The sequence below is a fragment of the Anas acuta genome, chromosome 1, assembly GCF_963932015.1.
Source record: "Anas acuta chromosome 1, bAnaAcu1.1, whole genome shotgun sequence".
Classification (NCBI taxonomy): domain Eukaryota; kingdom Metazoa; phylum Chordata; class Aves; order Anseriformes; family Anatidae; genus Anas; species Anas acuta.
Window position 1 is genome coordinate 173,467,256 of NC_088979.1, and position 16,276 is coordinate 173,483,531.

At 35.6% G+C, this 16,276-nt stretch overlaps 1 protein-coding gene across 8 annotated transcripts in view; it reads left to right on the plus strand.

The window, feature by feature from the left end:
* The window catches only part of ADAMTS20 (ADAM metallopeptidase with thrombospondin type 1 motif 20), a 96,478-nt gene that overhangs the window by 24,844 nt on the left and 55,358 nt on the right, over nucleotides 1-16,276 (plus strand). For all 8 annotated transcript variants that reach the window (XR_011091994.1, XM_068669387.1, XM_068669383.1 and 5 more), the window contains exons 5-11: nucleotides 5,594-5,677; nucleotides 6,368-6,492; nucleotides 7,391-7,431; nucleotides 7,750-7,855; nucleotides 8,880-9,026; nucleotides 9,667-9,808; nucleotides 11,017-11,121. Coding sequence is in view for 7 of the 8 variants with exons in the window: in XM_068669387.1 (XP_068525488.1) it covers nucleotides 5,594-5,677; nucleotides 6,368-6,492; nucleotides 7,391-7,431; nucleotides 7,750-7,855; nucleotides 8,880-9,026; nucleotides 9,667-9,808; nucleotides 11,017-11,121 (750 nt within the window). In the remaining variant the exon portion in view is untranslated. The remainder of the gene's footprint in view (nucleotides 1-5,593; nucleotides 5,678-6,367; nucleotides 6,493-7,390; nucleotides 7,432-7,749; nucleotides 7,856-8,879; nucleotides 9,027-9,666; nucleotides 9,809-11,016; nucleotides 11,122-16,276) is intronic.

The following is a 16,276-nucleotide window of genomic DNA, read 5'->3' on the forward strand; positions in this document are numbered from 1 at the left end:
GGCTAGCGTTTAGGAACAGCTAATGTTATTGAATCTAGCATACAGTCATTATTTTTAAAATAGGCAGTAGACTGAAATAAATTGTAGGTTAATCATATTACTTTTGTATGAGTTGGCATCTGAATGACAAAATACATTTCTGAGTTCAAAATCTTGTGATGAGTGTGTTTCTCTACTGCTGAAAGGCTTCTACACTTATTTTACTCTTCCTTTTCACTCAGACGAGTGTATTGCTATTAATGCTGCAGTAACGTTCAGTGCTTTTTATCTTAAGATAAGTGAAATCTAGAGAGCCAGCACAGAGCCATTTGTTCTTGCTTAAGCTCATTCCTGTACAAACTATATCTTGACATACAGATATCTCTCTCTATAAAAACACTTTTTGTTTTCTTAACTGACAACCCTTACAGCTGTTCCAGCTCCAGGGTGCCTTTTACCAAATGCTGTAGTGCCTCATCGTGTAATACTGTATCTTGAGGTCCATCAGGTAACAGAGAGATGGAAATTCTGCAGCACGTAAGCAAGCCCGTCTTTATGATTCACTGCTCTTAGTGCTCTTTACTACTATTGTTAGCTAGTGTTGTTATTGTTAATTAGATGTTTAGTAATTATTCTTTTAGTAAACTGAAAGAAACTACCTGAAAAGGTAATTTCACAGGGAAGGATGCTTTGACATCTGAGCCATACGTGGTGCTGTTTGATGTGATCTGATTATAGCCTTGATGTGTGTTTTCATTCAAAGACTGCAGCTGGTGATGACTTAGTTACCATTTGTCAAGTTTTTGCAGTATTAAGGGGATATCTTTGCAACTGTCTTAGTCCCCAAGTTACAGATAGGACAGAGCCCAGGCATTCCTGACGGGGTGACTCACCCTTTAAAAGGGCTGTGTTCTTTCTGTTTGTTTCCATCAGAGCACAACAGTCTGCTGGAACCTCTGCTTGAATAACTCAGGGGATGGTAGATTGGCAAGAACGGTAGGAAATGGCAGGAAAAAATGTTTTCCCTGAGCTGTGTATCTGTGCAAGTTTGCATGAGTTATTGCTACCAGTATTAGGTTCCTCCAAAGAAAACAACTTTGGATAGGAAAGGTGGAGGGAACAGAATAGGAGTAACACTGGCAGAAATAACACAGCTTTTTCTTATTCTCTGTCAGTGAAGCAATAAATGCTGTGATGACTTCTTTATCTCATGACTTCAGACAATTCTGGGGTCTTACAAAATATATGGCAGAATCAGGATATGACAATGGAAGAGGTGAAGGAGAAATCTCCCAGGTCCTGGATATCTCACATCCTTTCAGCACCACAATGATAAATAAGAGATTGTTGGAGCCTGCAGAAGACATGTGAGCTAAGAGCTGATATCATGTTTCTTTCAAGTGATATGAATGTTTGTGTTCTCCTGCGATCATGGTTGCATGTAGCAGACAAGAAGAGAAAAAGAGGTCTTGTGATGCAGTATTCAGGGGAAAAAGATCTGAAGAAATTCAATTCTATTTAGATATATCACTTCTTTTCCAGTCTCTAGAGGTACTTGCTCATGTTCTAGCCCCTTTTCTGAACTTGACAGTTCGCAACAATTCACAGTTCCAGTGTTATGGACAGCTACAACAGGGACAGCAAGAGAAACTAAACTCTGCTGTGACAATGTCACTTCTAGTCACCTGCCAGCCACAGTTGAGGTGATGACATGATCTGACTTTAGTCTTTGGTGAGAATTTCTTGAAAATGAAAACTGTGATCCTTCCGCTGAAGGATAACTACCTTCATTCTTGTGGTGTTTTTGTTTGTTTGTTTGGTTTTTGTTTTTTCCTTTCTTTGTTGTGCGGTCTGAGCTGTTGTACAGTGATGTAGGTGCCCATAGCAAGAGTCTGAAAAATCTCTTGAAAGTTAATTCCCTTTATCTTGGCTGTTATCTCCCTCTTTTGTGAAGCCTGGATTTAGATCGCTATAATGCAAGTGGATCTGGAAATTGTAAAGAAATGGTGTGTTCTGTCGAATTCCTATCCCATTTCATCATCCTTTTTTATGAATGCTTCCAATAAGAAGCATTGAAAGAGGTGCCTTTAGAATACAGGGGCAGGGAGTGCTTATCCCTGTACTTCTTACAATAAAACAAGAAATAATATCATATTCCAGGACTTTGGTATTTCTGCATTGATCTATCATTTCAAGTCTCAGCCAATAATTTTAGCCTGTATAGTTCCATAGGTAAATCTTTCAAGATTGGTTTGTTTTTAACTCTCAGGATTTTTCTTTTACCATGCTTTCAACCAGCTTGCAGGACATACCGTACATTGCTGGTAGGGGCATCTCATTATCAGCACAGAGTCTTGCTCCTTGATCTTTCTAAAGCAGTGACAGTAACAACTAAATGGTTGGAGGTCATGAAAGCACCCATGAGACAGAGGATCCGTACTTATGCTTTAGCATAGGGTTAATGAGAGCAGTGATAGATTACAAGTTTAGCAGGTACTTATGTGTCTCCAGTACAAGTGTAAGTATACCTCAGATTCTGGCAAGAACTGCTGGCCTCAGATACCTGAATGACAGGATTTCAGACCTCACCTGTGCTCTAAACAGAGGCAGCCAGTAGATAACTCAGATGTTGTTAAGGTCTTTTCAGATGTATGCCTTTCAGGTGTACAATGAGATATTCTTTTCTCTCATACTTAGTCTGCTCATACATCTTCTCTAAGGTATGAGCATTTACATTGGCTTTTGAAAAGTGCTTTTACTCAGACGTTTTACATGGATGTTGTGTCAACAGGCAGACAGGAAGGCACCTGGTTGGGTTTTGTGCTGGTTTCTTTGCATCTGTTGTTTTCAGATTTTGCTAGCAGATAACCTCAACAAACGTGAGTTATACAACAGGAGCTGATTTTTCAGAAACCTGTTACTGTATCTGAGGAAGGATCCATGGACTACAATAAGAAACAAGAACAAGAAATGCCAAGTTTTAATCCCAAGAAAGCTCCAGCTTGGACTCCTTGCCCAAATCCTTCTTCTCACATAGGACTAAAAATGAGTCTTCCTCTCGCATACCATAACACTGGAGGCCTTTATGAAACCAAAGGGTAATGATGCACTGAAAATTATGATAGTCCCAGTTTAGGCTCTTGTGGTCTTGTTTCTCATCAGCTGAACCTAGTTAAACCCCATCCAGACCTCAATCACTTTGACTATTCTACCTGAAATATATTCTTGTAGAACTGGACAAATCCTGTTTCAGTATTTTTTGGTGTATCCAGTGTCACTTTTGTGTTCTTGTATAGGTTTGTGCTGAAACAAATTCTCTGATTATGGTGTAAGTAGCTCTTACATCAGTTTAAGTGATAGGAGAGTCAGTCCTTAGGACAATTTTCTCCTTCTAGACTGCATAAGCCAAAGAGTCTTGCAGGTTTCATCTCAGATTCCTCTCTGACAATATTTTGGAATGCTGTATCAACCAGTTTTCTGTTTCTTCTTTGCTGAAGAGAAGTAAAACTTGAAAGAGTTGGGCTGGAATTAATCTCATACATCTGTTAGTTAGACATCTAGTCTCCCTCCATTGTTAAGTGGATGAAGAAATGAAATAATTTATTGTACTGTTTTGTTTGAAAATACATAAATCTAAATATGCCTCTTCAGATAGGCATGTCTAGATGACAGTTCATCTGTTCTTCTTCTCCATTAACTGTCCAACGAGGTTAGGCAGATAGCTTAATGTTTGTTACAGGCGATGAATGTGATAATGGTGTTAGGTTATTTTAAGAGACAATTCATTTAGGAACGTAGCTAGGCTGTTTGTGATCGTTCACAAGAAGGTTAAATACAGAGAAATATCCTCACTATTGAAGTGGATCTCAGACTATAAAAAAAAAAAAAAAAAAAGAATAAAAAACAATTGAGGCTGATAATTTGTGGTAGTTCAAAGGTAGTTTTGGTAGTAGTTAAATGGTAGTTTATTCCATTCAAACTCAGCTAACATCCTCTTCATAAATTCTTATTTTTAAATCTATAGTGCCTGAGCTCTATCTGTACAGGCACCTGTTCTTTCATAAAGGTCTTCTGAATGTTTCTGTTCCTAACTGAACTGTTCAGCATGTACTTGAGAGATGCTCCACAAAATAATTGGACACTTGCTGGTTAGCAACCAAGGATGCAGTCCATATGGAAGGAAACAGGCAGATAGCTGGGCTTCTCTGAAATATGTTTTCCACATGGATTACAAGACTCAGCCTCCTTCCCTGATATTATAGAGTCCTCTATATCTGCCTTGTGTGCCAACAAAGGCATGAAGGACAGTGCTGCACATTGTACTCAATCCAGTGTACAGAAAGGGATGGTGTGAGTCATGGGGAGCCAGGGCTCTGTCAGTGCCAACTTTTAGCAGAATTACTTCGTCTCAGGTATGTAGGATTCACTGAGAGCAAGGCTGTGGTTTTGCAAGCTGTTTGAGCCAGTTCAAGTGGAGGCTACCTTTGAAAGAAGCCTATTCTTCTGTACTGTTCCCTCCGTCTGCACTTGTCTTGGAGAGGCTGCACCAGGAATGAGATCATGGTGATCAATATAATGTGATAGAAGAAAAAGAAAAGAAACAAAATACTGTTTTCAGCTACATCAGTTCCTTGATCCTGCTCCTTTTGTGGCCTTACAGCCTTGGCACAAGCCAGAGGGGTGGAAGGTCAGGGCTTCTGTGTTTGGTGGCAGCTTTCATTTAGATAATGCTGTTATTCAACAGCTGCTTTCAGCCAAATGGTGGAAACCATATGGATGGGTTCATATGGAAACAGTTGTTGAGAGTGAATAAAGATTTTTACTGCCTTTATGAAGAATAACTTACCAAATGGTTTAGTTTGGTGTATGGGAATAGCTTACAGTTTTTACTCTCTGGGACAATATTATACAGAAAAATACTTGTTAGTTATGTAAATATGAATAAATGAATGAATAAAGAAACCTTTGTGCAGTGTGTCATGGATGTTTTCAGTGCAGGCTTACAACTCAGTGCTGCCTCTATGAAAAGTAGAGGCAAAAATGTATCAAATTGGCTCAAAGTCGCTCTCTGAAGCCTTCTAATATTTTAGGTATTAATTCTACAAATCATCTGTGTAAACCAGCTTATATCTATTGTGGTCCCAGTGGCATTACTCTTTTTCTGTCTTTGTTGTTTTATCAATAAATTCCAGGTCTTCCAGTGTATAATAGGTGTTCTTGCTATGCTAAGCTTGCCAACGTACTAAGTGTTTGGAAATGAGTATGAAATTATAACTCTTTGGATATTTTAAAAATACATTTTTAATATTTAGGAAAACATTTGTAGGATAATTGCCTTCTATGTGGAGAATAGTACTGGAAAACATCATGTATGCGTATTCTGACCTTCATGTGTGTAGTAAATGTGAATTGTTCCAAGGCAGCATTTTAGGTTAAAGCTGGGCAGCTACTTCAGGTTCATTACCAAACCCTTGGGTAGAAAGGTACAGAAGGATGCCTGAGACGTCTGTTGTATAGAAACTAGATATTTTTTTGATAACTTGTTTGCATGTCAAAATGACATGATTTGTCAAATGAGTTTAATATTCTGATTTTCTCACTTTTTCCTTTTTAGGTTGCAGCAATCTATAAAGATTCAAGTATTGGAAATCTTATAAATATTGTTATTGTAAAGTTAATTGTAATCCACAATGAACAGGTAGGAAAGCTAAAATATTTACAGTAGAATAAAAAAAAATAATTATAATTCCAAACTTGAAAGTATTTTAAATACTTTTTTTGTTTAATTTAACTGTATAATTTTATTCTAGAAAAGGGAGTGAATATTAAATATGCTGGTAAATGTGCTGGTAGCACAGTGCATATTTAATGAGTGTATACAGAGGTTAACTGTAAAGCTTTTATTTAATTTGTGTATTTCACCATCTGTCTATAAGCACCTCCTGTTGACCTAAATGGGCTTAAATCAGATACTTTGTGAAAGCTTTTGACATAACTACTCATGCAAATACGAGTGGGAAAGGGCAACTTTTATAGAGGGTTTTGATTGCAAGTTTTCAGCAATAACAGCTGTAATATTTTAAATTTTAAGAAATACATATTTTTCAGGTATATGTTTTCATATTTATCATTAATGTCTGCTACCCTATTTTTCTGAATCTATCACATGATTAAGAAAAGGGTTCTCATGAGCGGTGACTTTTAGCTAAGTTAAGATGCTGATTCTGCAAAAAAATCTGTGTGTGTGAGGTCCTATGTGGAGTCCTTCTGAGTTTCTTTCCACTCACAGTCATTGTTTTGAAGATTAGAGGTACAACGGTCAAAATAATAAGTGCAAGTATGTGAATATTACAACCGTTTTTTTGTTTCTTGGACATTTCTTGCTTAGGAAGGACCAGCTATCACTTTTAATGCAGCTACTACACTTCGTAATTTTTGCTTATGGCAGCAAGCACAAAACACTTTGGATGATGCTCACCCTTCTCATCATGATACTGCTGTTCTTATCACTAGGTATGATATCTGAAATAGTCAGAATTACTCAGTTAGGTGAGACAAATGCTTCCATTTCTTTCTTACATCATAATTTTTAACTGTCCCACAGACACTGTTAATAGTAATTGGAGTCAGTAAAGAATGTCTTGCATTTGCCTAACCACAAATGATAAATATGTGAGCAATTAGTCTTACAGTGCTGTGTTGGTAATTAAGCATTTGATCAAACTTACGTTAAAGATAATGTAAATTATTTAGACCTGAAATTGTTACAAGGAAGTGACTTCTTCAGCCATTGAACACGTAAGTTGCATATAATGGAATCAGCTAAAGGATGCAGTGATGCAACTCTTTATAGCCCAGGCATAATTAGAACTGCCAAAAGCTTACAAATGGAAAATGTTAAAATATTAGTGTTGTACACTGATTTCCTCAGTGGAGGTTCTGACATTCATTCACTGAAGTATATTCTTATTTTTTTTCCTTTTCATTAATTTTTTAGCTGGTGTTCAAATTGGACTCACTCCAGCACTTAAAACTCTTTGATATATGTCCTGAAATATGTTGTTATTTTGGCATCTGCTCCACTGCGTAAGGTATTTTCAAGTAGACTGGAATCTGCACGTTTTCAGCAGCATTTAATATGTGTGAACATAGTGAAGAAATAGCGTAGTACATCAGTCTTCATTCTTTGCAAGCTAGGTAGTAACTAATACTGTGAGTGTTGTGTCATGAATATAAATTACTTCTTTCAAGAAGTAATGACAAGAATACAAATTGTTTGAATGGACTGCAAGATTGAAAATTGAAAATTGAGATTTGCAGCTGCTGTAACGAATGTAGCAATAGTGAAATACTTTACATTGAAGTACTTTTTATTTGCTCCAGTAATTTCAAATAATTTTTTTCTTTCAAGGGAAGATATCTGCAGAGCTAGAGAGAAGTGCGATACTCTAGGTGAGTTATTCTTTTTTAATCAGTATGATCTTACAAGAGAAAATCTGTAAGAGAATTTTACTGTAGGAGATACATGTAATCAGGAAAAAACAAACAAACAAACAAACAAACAAACAAAAAGATGTAAAATTTAATTGAGAGACAAAAAAAAGTAATTTTTTCAATACTGTGATCTCAGGTGGAAGCTGGTTTAATGTAAATTTGGTTGCGTAGGTCATGCATGACTTTCAAGTCTTGTGCTTTAGCGTTCACTTATAGAATCGTTCCTATGTGAAAACTTGTTCTATTAAGCTTTTATATAACAATTTGATTTTTCAGGTTTGGCAGAGCTAGGTACAATGTGTGACCCACTACGCAGCTGTTCTATAAGTGAAGAAAATGGATTAAGTGCTGCTTTTACTATAGCACATGAACTTGGACATGTGTAAGTACTTATTTCCCAGTGGGTAAATTTTTTTGTTTCCTTTTGAATACTACCAGTTTCCTGTGATGGGCTCTACTTTTCTAAGAGTGAGCAGTCTGCTACATCCTTTTAGAACAGTCATTGTCTTTGCCCTTTGCAAAGTCAGGTCTGCTAGCCACCTAGAGGTAGAGAATCCACGAGGTTTATAACCTGGCCACTTGCTAAATGTGGATGATTGGAGATACTGGCCATACAGCCATCTTCTGTCCTTTTGTTATATCAGCTGGTTGGGACAATGGGACAGGTATCATAAGTGTGAAACATAGCCCTGTTAACTCCACTTGCATTCTAACCCTGAAAGGAATTTCAGGTAAGACATTTGTTAATATAACGCAGAAATATTCTTCCTTCTCTGTGATCCTTTCAGAATAAAATAGAGTAACACAGAGAAATGTTTTACATAGAAAAATAAGAGGAGATGACAGCATTTTATTTTATGAAGTGTACCTCATCAGTGATGGCAGAAGGGTGCTATACTCTAGCTCCACATGGTGGAGGTAACAAGGGCGTTACAGAGCTCAGTAGCTAGCTAGTTGATTTTCATAATCCTGGAAGTTCACTTATAGACATGCCATTTATCATATAATTTAGTATCATTGAAGTATGGTAAAGTATTAGTTACATAAATCTGATGATGTGCTCTGCAGTTTGTTATTGAACACTAAGAGTTACGATGTGAATGTTGGAGTAATCTGTTATGGTCAATCTGGATGTGACCTGTATATTCAGTTCAGTAGATGTGTATTTAAAATGCCATACTCCCAAAACACTGGGATTTTTCTGGTGAACTGAAGAATTGTACAATTGTAAAATTCTTACTGGGTTCAGCATTATAGCCATAATGTCAGATAGCCATAATAAATGAGACCCATTACCGTGCTAAGGCATTTTCAAACTCAAAACTGGAGCTTTTGTTACTATAAGAGAAGTGTATCAGGTAATTATTGCTGAATTTGTTTTGGAGTTTGTTTGTTTTGCTTTTTAGGTTCAATGTGCCACATGATGACAGTTTTAAATGTAAAGAAGCTGGAATTAAACATCAATACCATGTGATGGCTCCAACTTTAAATTACCATACAAGTCCATGGACCTGGTCAAAATGCAGTCAAAAATACATCACAGAATTTCTTGAGTAAGTACCAGTATAAATGCTGTGCACTTTTGTTTTCTATTTTGTGTCAATCTGAAAAGCATTTTAAAAGTATTGCTGAAGTACCACTTTTGTGTTGTTGTTGGCTTTAACAACTGACTTGTAGTGCCTCAATCCTCCAGAAATGACAAGCATTTAACTGTTTGGATGATGATTAGTTCCATGGTTTCAGTAAAGTTACACTCTAAATGTAAAGCTAAGAGCATATTTTAATTTATTTTTTTTAATATCATGGCCTTGATTATTGAAAAACTCTTTAGTATGATTTTAATAGTCAGACACACTTTATTTTAGGAGTTTATATTTCAAAAATATTAAGTTATGGATATAATTTTAGTCTGTAACATTTTTTCTTGTCAGATTGTAAAAATAAGAAATGACAGTCAGAAAACAAAGACCCTAAGCTATGTTTGGTGGATATAACATATAATCCAGTAAGGAAAAATCGAGTGACCTAGTTTATTTTATTAATTACAATTAATTTAGTTCTTTATATAATCAAGTGTGTGTGCAAACCCATAATTACATTGAGATATGCATACATGTAGGTAAGCAGTGTATTAATATGCTTCCAATTAATTAGGAATGATTAAATCACATTTTGTTCCTGTTTGTACAACAGTACTGGTTATGGTGAATGTCTTCTAGACAAACCTAGTGGAAGAATATATGATCTTTCCTCTCAGCTGCCTGGATCGATGTATGATGTCAATAAGCAGTGTGAGCTTATGTTTGGTCTTGGGTCACAAGTCTGCCCCTATCTGGTGAGTGAACAATGCACAGAATCATGCTTAATAGGTACTAAAAACTGCTGAGAGGTAGGCTTAAAAATCAAATCTCAGTCATTCCATTTTGGAAATAATTTTATTCTGAAATATGTCAAAGTGAAGATTCTATTCTGCTGAAGGGAAATAGTTCAGTGGAAAGCATTTTCACATTGTAACCACTATATTACATTAAGAGCTTTCTTATCTGATTTAAGTACTTTTATAAATTTGTAACTTTAAAATTTATATATTAATTGAAATATTTGCTCCAAATGTTTGGTCCAAAATGCAGATTCCCTCTACTTTGTCAAGTATTTCCGTACATGTTAGAGTTTATGTACTTAACCAAAAATTCTTTGAAGCAAAATTGGGATCTGGAAAGAAAATAATAACATAAATAATTGAGTAGATAAAGATTGAAACTTCAGTTGCATTTTGAAAACTTGATGTGGCCTGTTTGCCAGTACAATGCATAATGACAAATATAGTGTTATGGCTTCATTTGTTTCTGTCAAGATGTCACACAGAGTTAGATTTTGGACCAACTTGTTCAATACCTGTACTTGTATTGCATTGTTTGTTGGAGCTGTTTAGAGGAGACAATTTAAGATCAGATTCAGACTGAATTAAGTGGAGCTGCTGTTGAAGTAAAGTATTGTTTAGGAAGAGTCAGTCTTTATGGGATTATTATAGAAAAGTAAAGAGGAATTCAAAGACCTAGGGATGGTTACTGAAGACTGCTTTGTAAATTCAGTAAATCATAAATGGTATTTATCCTTTAAGAGTCTTTTCAGCAATCTGTAAAGAAGGTTTTCTTCTTAATATTCTGGCCAGCGATTTTTAAAAAATAATTCCAATTAGTGTCTTTATCTGAATATTATTCTCAAACTGTGCTGCACAGTATCAACCATAATCTTGTACATGCTTTTTTTAAAATTAAATCATCTACTGAATTAGAAAATAACGTCATCTATTATTTCTGATTACGTCTGTTTCAAATTTTCCACATTACTGCCTAGTGTTACATAAAATCAATTTTTTGGAGGGTGAGGGAGGAGTTATGTGTAAAAACTAATAGTACTGGTAGTAAAAATTAAACCCATATATTATGAGAAAAACAATGCAAATATCCCAGCTGATATCTGAGGTGGTGTTACAGGTACAACAAAGGTAATCTTGTTTTTTTTGTTGTTGTTTTGTTTAAGAAACAATGCAAACGCTTATGGTGCACAAGCACAGAAGGAGTTCACAAGGGATGTCGTACCCAGCACATGCCGCTGGCTGATGGAACGGTTTGTGGTGTGGGAATGGTAAGCCTTTGTTTTTCAGAGCTTGCATATGGCAAAGTCATTGATGGAAACCAAACATCCCAAAAGCATATTCCCCTAATTTCTCTTGTTGAGGCTGTTTCACTGAGCCAGAACTAATTAAGTATGAGTGACTGAGGTTTAGGAGTACACTTTTTTCGAAAAAAAAGAGTTTGTATTAGACTCATGGCTTTAGTAGATATTTGTGTATTACGTTTGTTTCAGACAAAATGTGAAAGCACATATCAGTACCTTTTCATCTATTCCAGTAAGTACCTTAACCACACATAACTCATATTCTGCTTTGCCTACTGTAGATACTTGATGCTAGATTCAAGATACTTGGATCTGTTCGGGGCTAAAAAACAGAACTTCTCATCTGTTTACACCATAAAGTGTTTTATTTGACCTGTCTGTATGAGAGACAGATTGCATTAAAGGAAGAAATAAAAGGAAGAAATGGAAGCTGGACTTCCTATACTCTGCTTGTAGGTTTATTTCATAAAGAGTGTTTAGAGGATGAGAGAGCAGCTCACTACTTTGTCATATGGCAGATTATTTTTTTTTTTTTGAACGTAGATCTTGATCTGTATCCTCTGAGAACACAGCCTGCCTTGGTCTCGGCAGGGGAGTCATGAATAGCTAGTTACTAGATACAGTCACGGCACTTAAAATACCATGATAGAAACAGAAGTACTGGTGGATGGTAGTTGAATCCAGTGTTAACAATGAGGATTTGAGGGTCTTAGATTTGCATGTAGCTTGGGATGTGAACAGAAATAAGATGCTCGATTTCTTTGCTGATCTAGTCTTTGGCTTCTCCCTGTCTCAGCTCACTACCAGCAAACAGAAATATTTTCTCACCCATCGAGGGACTGTGAAAATAAATATTTAAATATTTCAGAGATTTTGACATGCTCGGAAATGACAGCATTTATCTTAAGTCTGGCAGGTTTATTATGCTGAACTGTTTGTAATAGTAGTGTGCTTTGCCAGATTCAGGGGCTGTGGGAGCAATGCTAATTTTTATCTTTTAATAGTTTTATACATTCAAAGATGTTTTTAAAAATTATGGTCTAATTTCTATGTGTAATAAAGTATATTTTATTCAGTTATTATTAAATTTCCCCCAATAACTTTTCATCTTTAAAGATTGCTTATTTATTTGTTTGTTTCTTCTGTATTTGATAAGACATAAGACGTGAGAAGTTTGAAAATACTGTCCTAAAGGTTAATAATTTAATGGGTAAACTGTGTCTCAGAAATTTCTTCTCTCTTGCAAAATTAGGAAAAGTTATTTGAAGGTTGCAATGGAAGCTTTGCTTGTTTACAGCTGATGATATAACATGGTATATAACATTAAATCCATTTTTCAGTCAGTGATTGATCAGAAAGGAAGTTTATAATTTATATAAACTTCATATGTAACATTTAATTCAATTGACTCTAATTTGCCAACATCAGAGCACTTCTTTTATATAAGAATACAAAAATCTATTTTATGCTATTTTATGTAATTACTGCAGTGAAACCAAACAGTTTTCTCTAGGTGAAGAGCTAATTTTCTTCAGCTTCACAGTTTTCTCTAAGTGAAGAGCTAATTACAGTCATTACCTTTGAAAGATGTGAAAAAGAGCAGCAATTAATCTGACAAATTGTCATCTGTTTCTATCTAAGGGACAGTTCCTTTCAAGCTCAGTGGGTGAGTTTCTTTTGATTTTAGTGAGATTAAGGCATGGTGACTAGTAACTGTAACTAGTATTTGTGAGCATGCTTAATACATTTATATTTGGTGCTTGTAGCATTTTTGCTGTGACAAATACAAAAAGATCTATTTAAGGCATTTGCAGTTTATTTTATTTGCAGTTTATTTTATTTGCATTTTAAGCTTAGATTTGACACATGAGTTCACTTACACAGTAATTTTTTGTTTTTCTTCAATTTGTGTCTGATTAGTGGATCTTGCTTTATGGAGCACTCTATAACAGTCCATAGTTTATGTCTGTACTTTCCCAAAATATAAGAAGGTATCAGAGACTCTCAAGAGAATGAGCAAACGGCTCTTTCTGAGCTCAGTGGAATATCTTCTTGCCATATACAACCTGTCAGCATGCAAGCTTTTTGAAAGAGATTTTTTTAGGACATGCAGCTCAGTGACTTCCTAATTTACGTAGTATTGGTAATAGGTACAGGTAAGATTGTCTTGTACAACTAAAAGGAAAACTCAGCCTAACTTACTTCAGGGTCTTAGTAGAGAATAAAGAAAATATTTACTTGGTTATTTGAGACATTCCTGTATTAATTCCATAGTTTTAATATTATTAATTATCAAGAATTCATATTACAAAAATAGAAACCATTTACTACAATTTAATGTCTAGTAAAACTAATTTGATTTGATCAAACTGTACTTTGTTCATCCTAGAGTTATCTTTAAAAATGAATTGTTCTTACTTGCTAGGCGTCTACCAAAGGTTGAAAATTTCTCTCTTCATCCTCCTCTTTATACATTCTGATTACTTAGATTTGACAGCAGCCTGTATGTAGCAATTCTGGCTCTGAGAATGGTTTCTCACTCCATTGATACTCCTGTATCAATTACATCACTTCAGGTGTTTTTCTTTGCTTTTTTGACTTCAAAGAGATCCATAGGAAGTCTAAGCTTCTGCCAGGTTCTAACATCACACAGAACTTCTGAACTTCCCTGAAGCAGATGATGCAGTCTTTAAAGTCTTTGGCCTAATTGGTATTTCAGAGAGAAAATAATTGTAAATATATCTTCACATGCTGTATGTGAACATTGACAAATTTTGCAGTGATTAATTTCTGCAGACCATGGAAATACAGTAGTCATTGCTTGAAAATGTTTCTGATGTGTTTGTTTTTTTTTTGTGAGAGACATCCAAAGATCTCTCATTCTCTTCATTCCTGGATTGGCTTCCTAAAGGCAATAATATATACAACCATAACATATAGTTATTATTTAAATTTTGTGTTTAGTTAAATGTTATTTTTATTGTGTATTGAGGCACAATGATATGAAAACTATTGTATGGTTAGTGCTTTTTTGTCTTATCTCTGTAATCAAGTTACCATGGTTATGCTGTATTACTAGTCTGATGTAGGCTGCTCACTGGATGCCACAATGAATTCAGTATATCACAGAATCACAGAATCATTTGTCTGAGTGGATGTTCTTATTTTCATCCTTGCTCATTGATCATGCTCATTCATGCTGAATCTGTGTAACTTCTAAGGTTCATACTCTTTTCCCATTTCTATGTAATTTGAGTCTACTTGAAGAGTGCTTATGCTCAGACTTCAGCTATAGTCCAGATGCTGCATAATGAACAGGTATTATGCTTCTGCATTGCCTTTAGTGTTCATCTGTTTTGTGGCTCCAGGTATGCCCGTTTTCCTTTCACATATTCAGTCCAGCACGGCTTTCTTTTCTTGTTCTATCCACTGGCTTAGTTATTCTCAGAGCTCTGTCAGGGTATCAGGAATGAAGAAATCATATTGTATAAGAAAAAAAAAATCAGAGCGATATAACTGGATATTTGGAAAGCAAAATACAAACCATAATGTCTACTTCTGCGACACTCTGTCTTTTTCATGTCTCCCAAATACTTTTCTGTTCTGTTCAATCATTTTTCTTTTTGCAGCATCAGCAGCTATCAGCAATATCCATGGAAACATGGTGGTGTTTCAAACCAGATAAACTATTTTTTCCAAGCCTTCTTTTCTGCATGGCTACACAGGACTTCAATTCCTGAAACTATGTCCTCTCACACTCATTGTCTGTGTCTCAATCTTTGCCCCAAGGTCTTCAAAAGCCATGGCAGTAGCTCTGGAGAATGCAAGCAGCAAGGGTGAACTTGGAGTCCTTTTCCTGTTGAATTGTACCAACCTCTGTATGAAGTCCTTGATTTCTGAAGATCTCTGGTGCTGTTTTGTGTCCATCTATCATCCTGATTTAGTCAATGTTGATCATAGCCTGACAACACTTTCATGATTTCTTTCAAACTTTCTTTCCTGTTAACTTATCGAGCACAATAAGCTATGAGATACTCTGGAAGTACCTGAAATCAGTTTATCCTGTCATAGTTTAATCCATAAGTATGAGTCAAGCTACTTACTGTAAACAGGCGATGAAGCAATATGAATACGGGTACCTGTAGGTTCGTTGATCTCAAACTTGAACCATTAATCCTCCCTCTCCTATCTTCACATATAATAATTGCATATGGATTTGGGTCAGAATTACTGCCTTTTTGACAGAAAAGCTACTCTTCACCCTAGCTAAAGCAGAGTTGCCACTTGCTGCAATCAGTATGTTTGGAATTGCAAGTGATAGCCATTTCATTTGATGCATGCATTATATTTGCCATAACAAATGTAGGAAAAAATGTTAGTGATTATATTTAAGTTTATGAGAGTTCAGTGTATCATAGTGTTCTCAGTGAAGCAGTGATTCAAGGAAGCAAAGAGGAACATCTGGAATGCGTCTAGTGCCTAAATTTTCTACTGTGACTTCATCATGTTGCTTCTGTAGGAATGTAGCAAAATAATAGCTGAGACAAGTTTGTTGAATAAGCTATTAAAATCCCAGATGTGAACATGTGCTTTGCATTTTTATGGATCAAAATAATGCTGTTGTGGGTATAAAATTTCATTTTACAACTCTGTCTTTTTCTGAACTCTCACTTCAAGTTATTGTAAATGTTTTTGTGGATAGGGGAAGAAAGTAAACTCTAGGTCCTAGTCACATATTTGGATGGGGTATTTCTTTTGTGAAGTGGGGCGTAGAATCCTCAGCCTATAGGAATCCTCAGCCTATATATGAAATATTATTTCAAAAGATCTTAATGACAGTTATTGGAAAGGCTAGATCTTAATGTTTCTTCATGTTTACCTTGCACTTTCATATAGTGTAGCCATATCTAGTACCTCCTAAAGGTACTAGAAGGTTGAGGTACAGAGGTACCCTAGAAGCATTTAGAAAAAAAGTAATGAAAGGTATCAGTAAGCACTGCAGTGATATGTAGATGCCCACAGAAAGCACGTTGTCTTTTTTGTGTTAAGTCACAACATTAGTCTGAGCATTAAGTGAGCAACGTGGACAGTTTGCCAAATCATTTAAATAGTAGTATAGCAA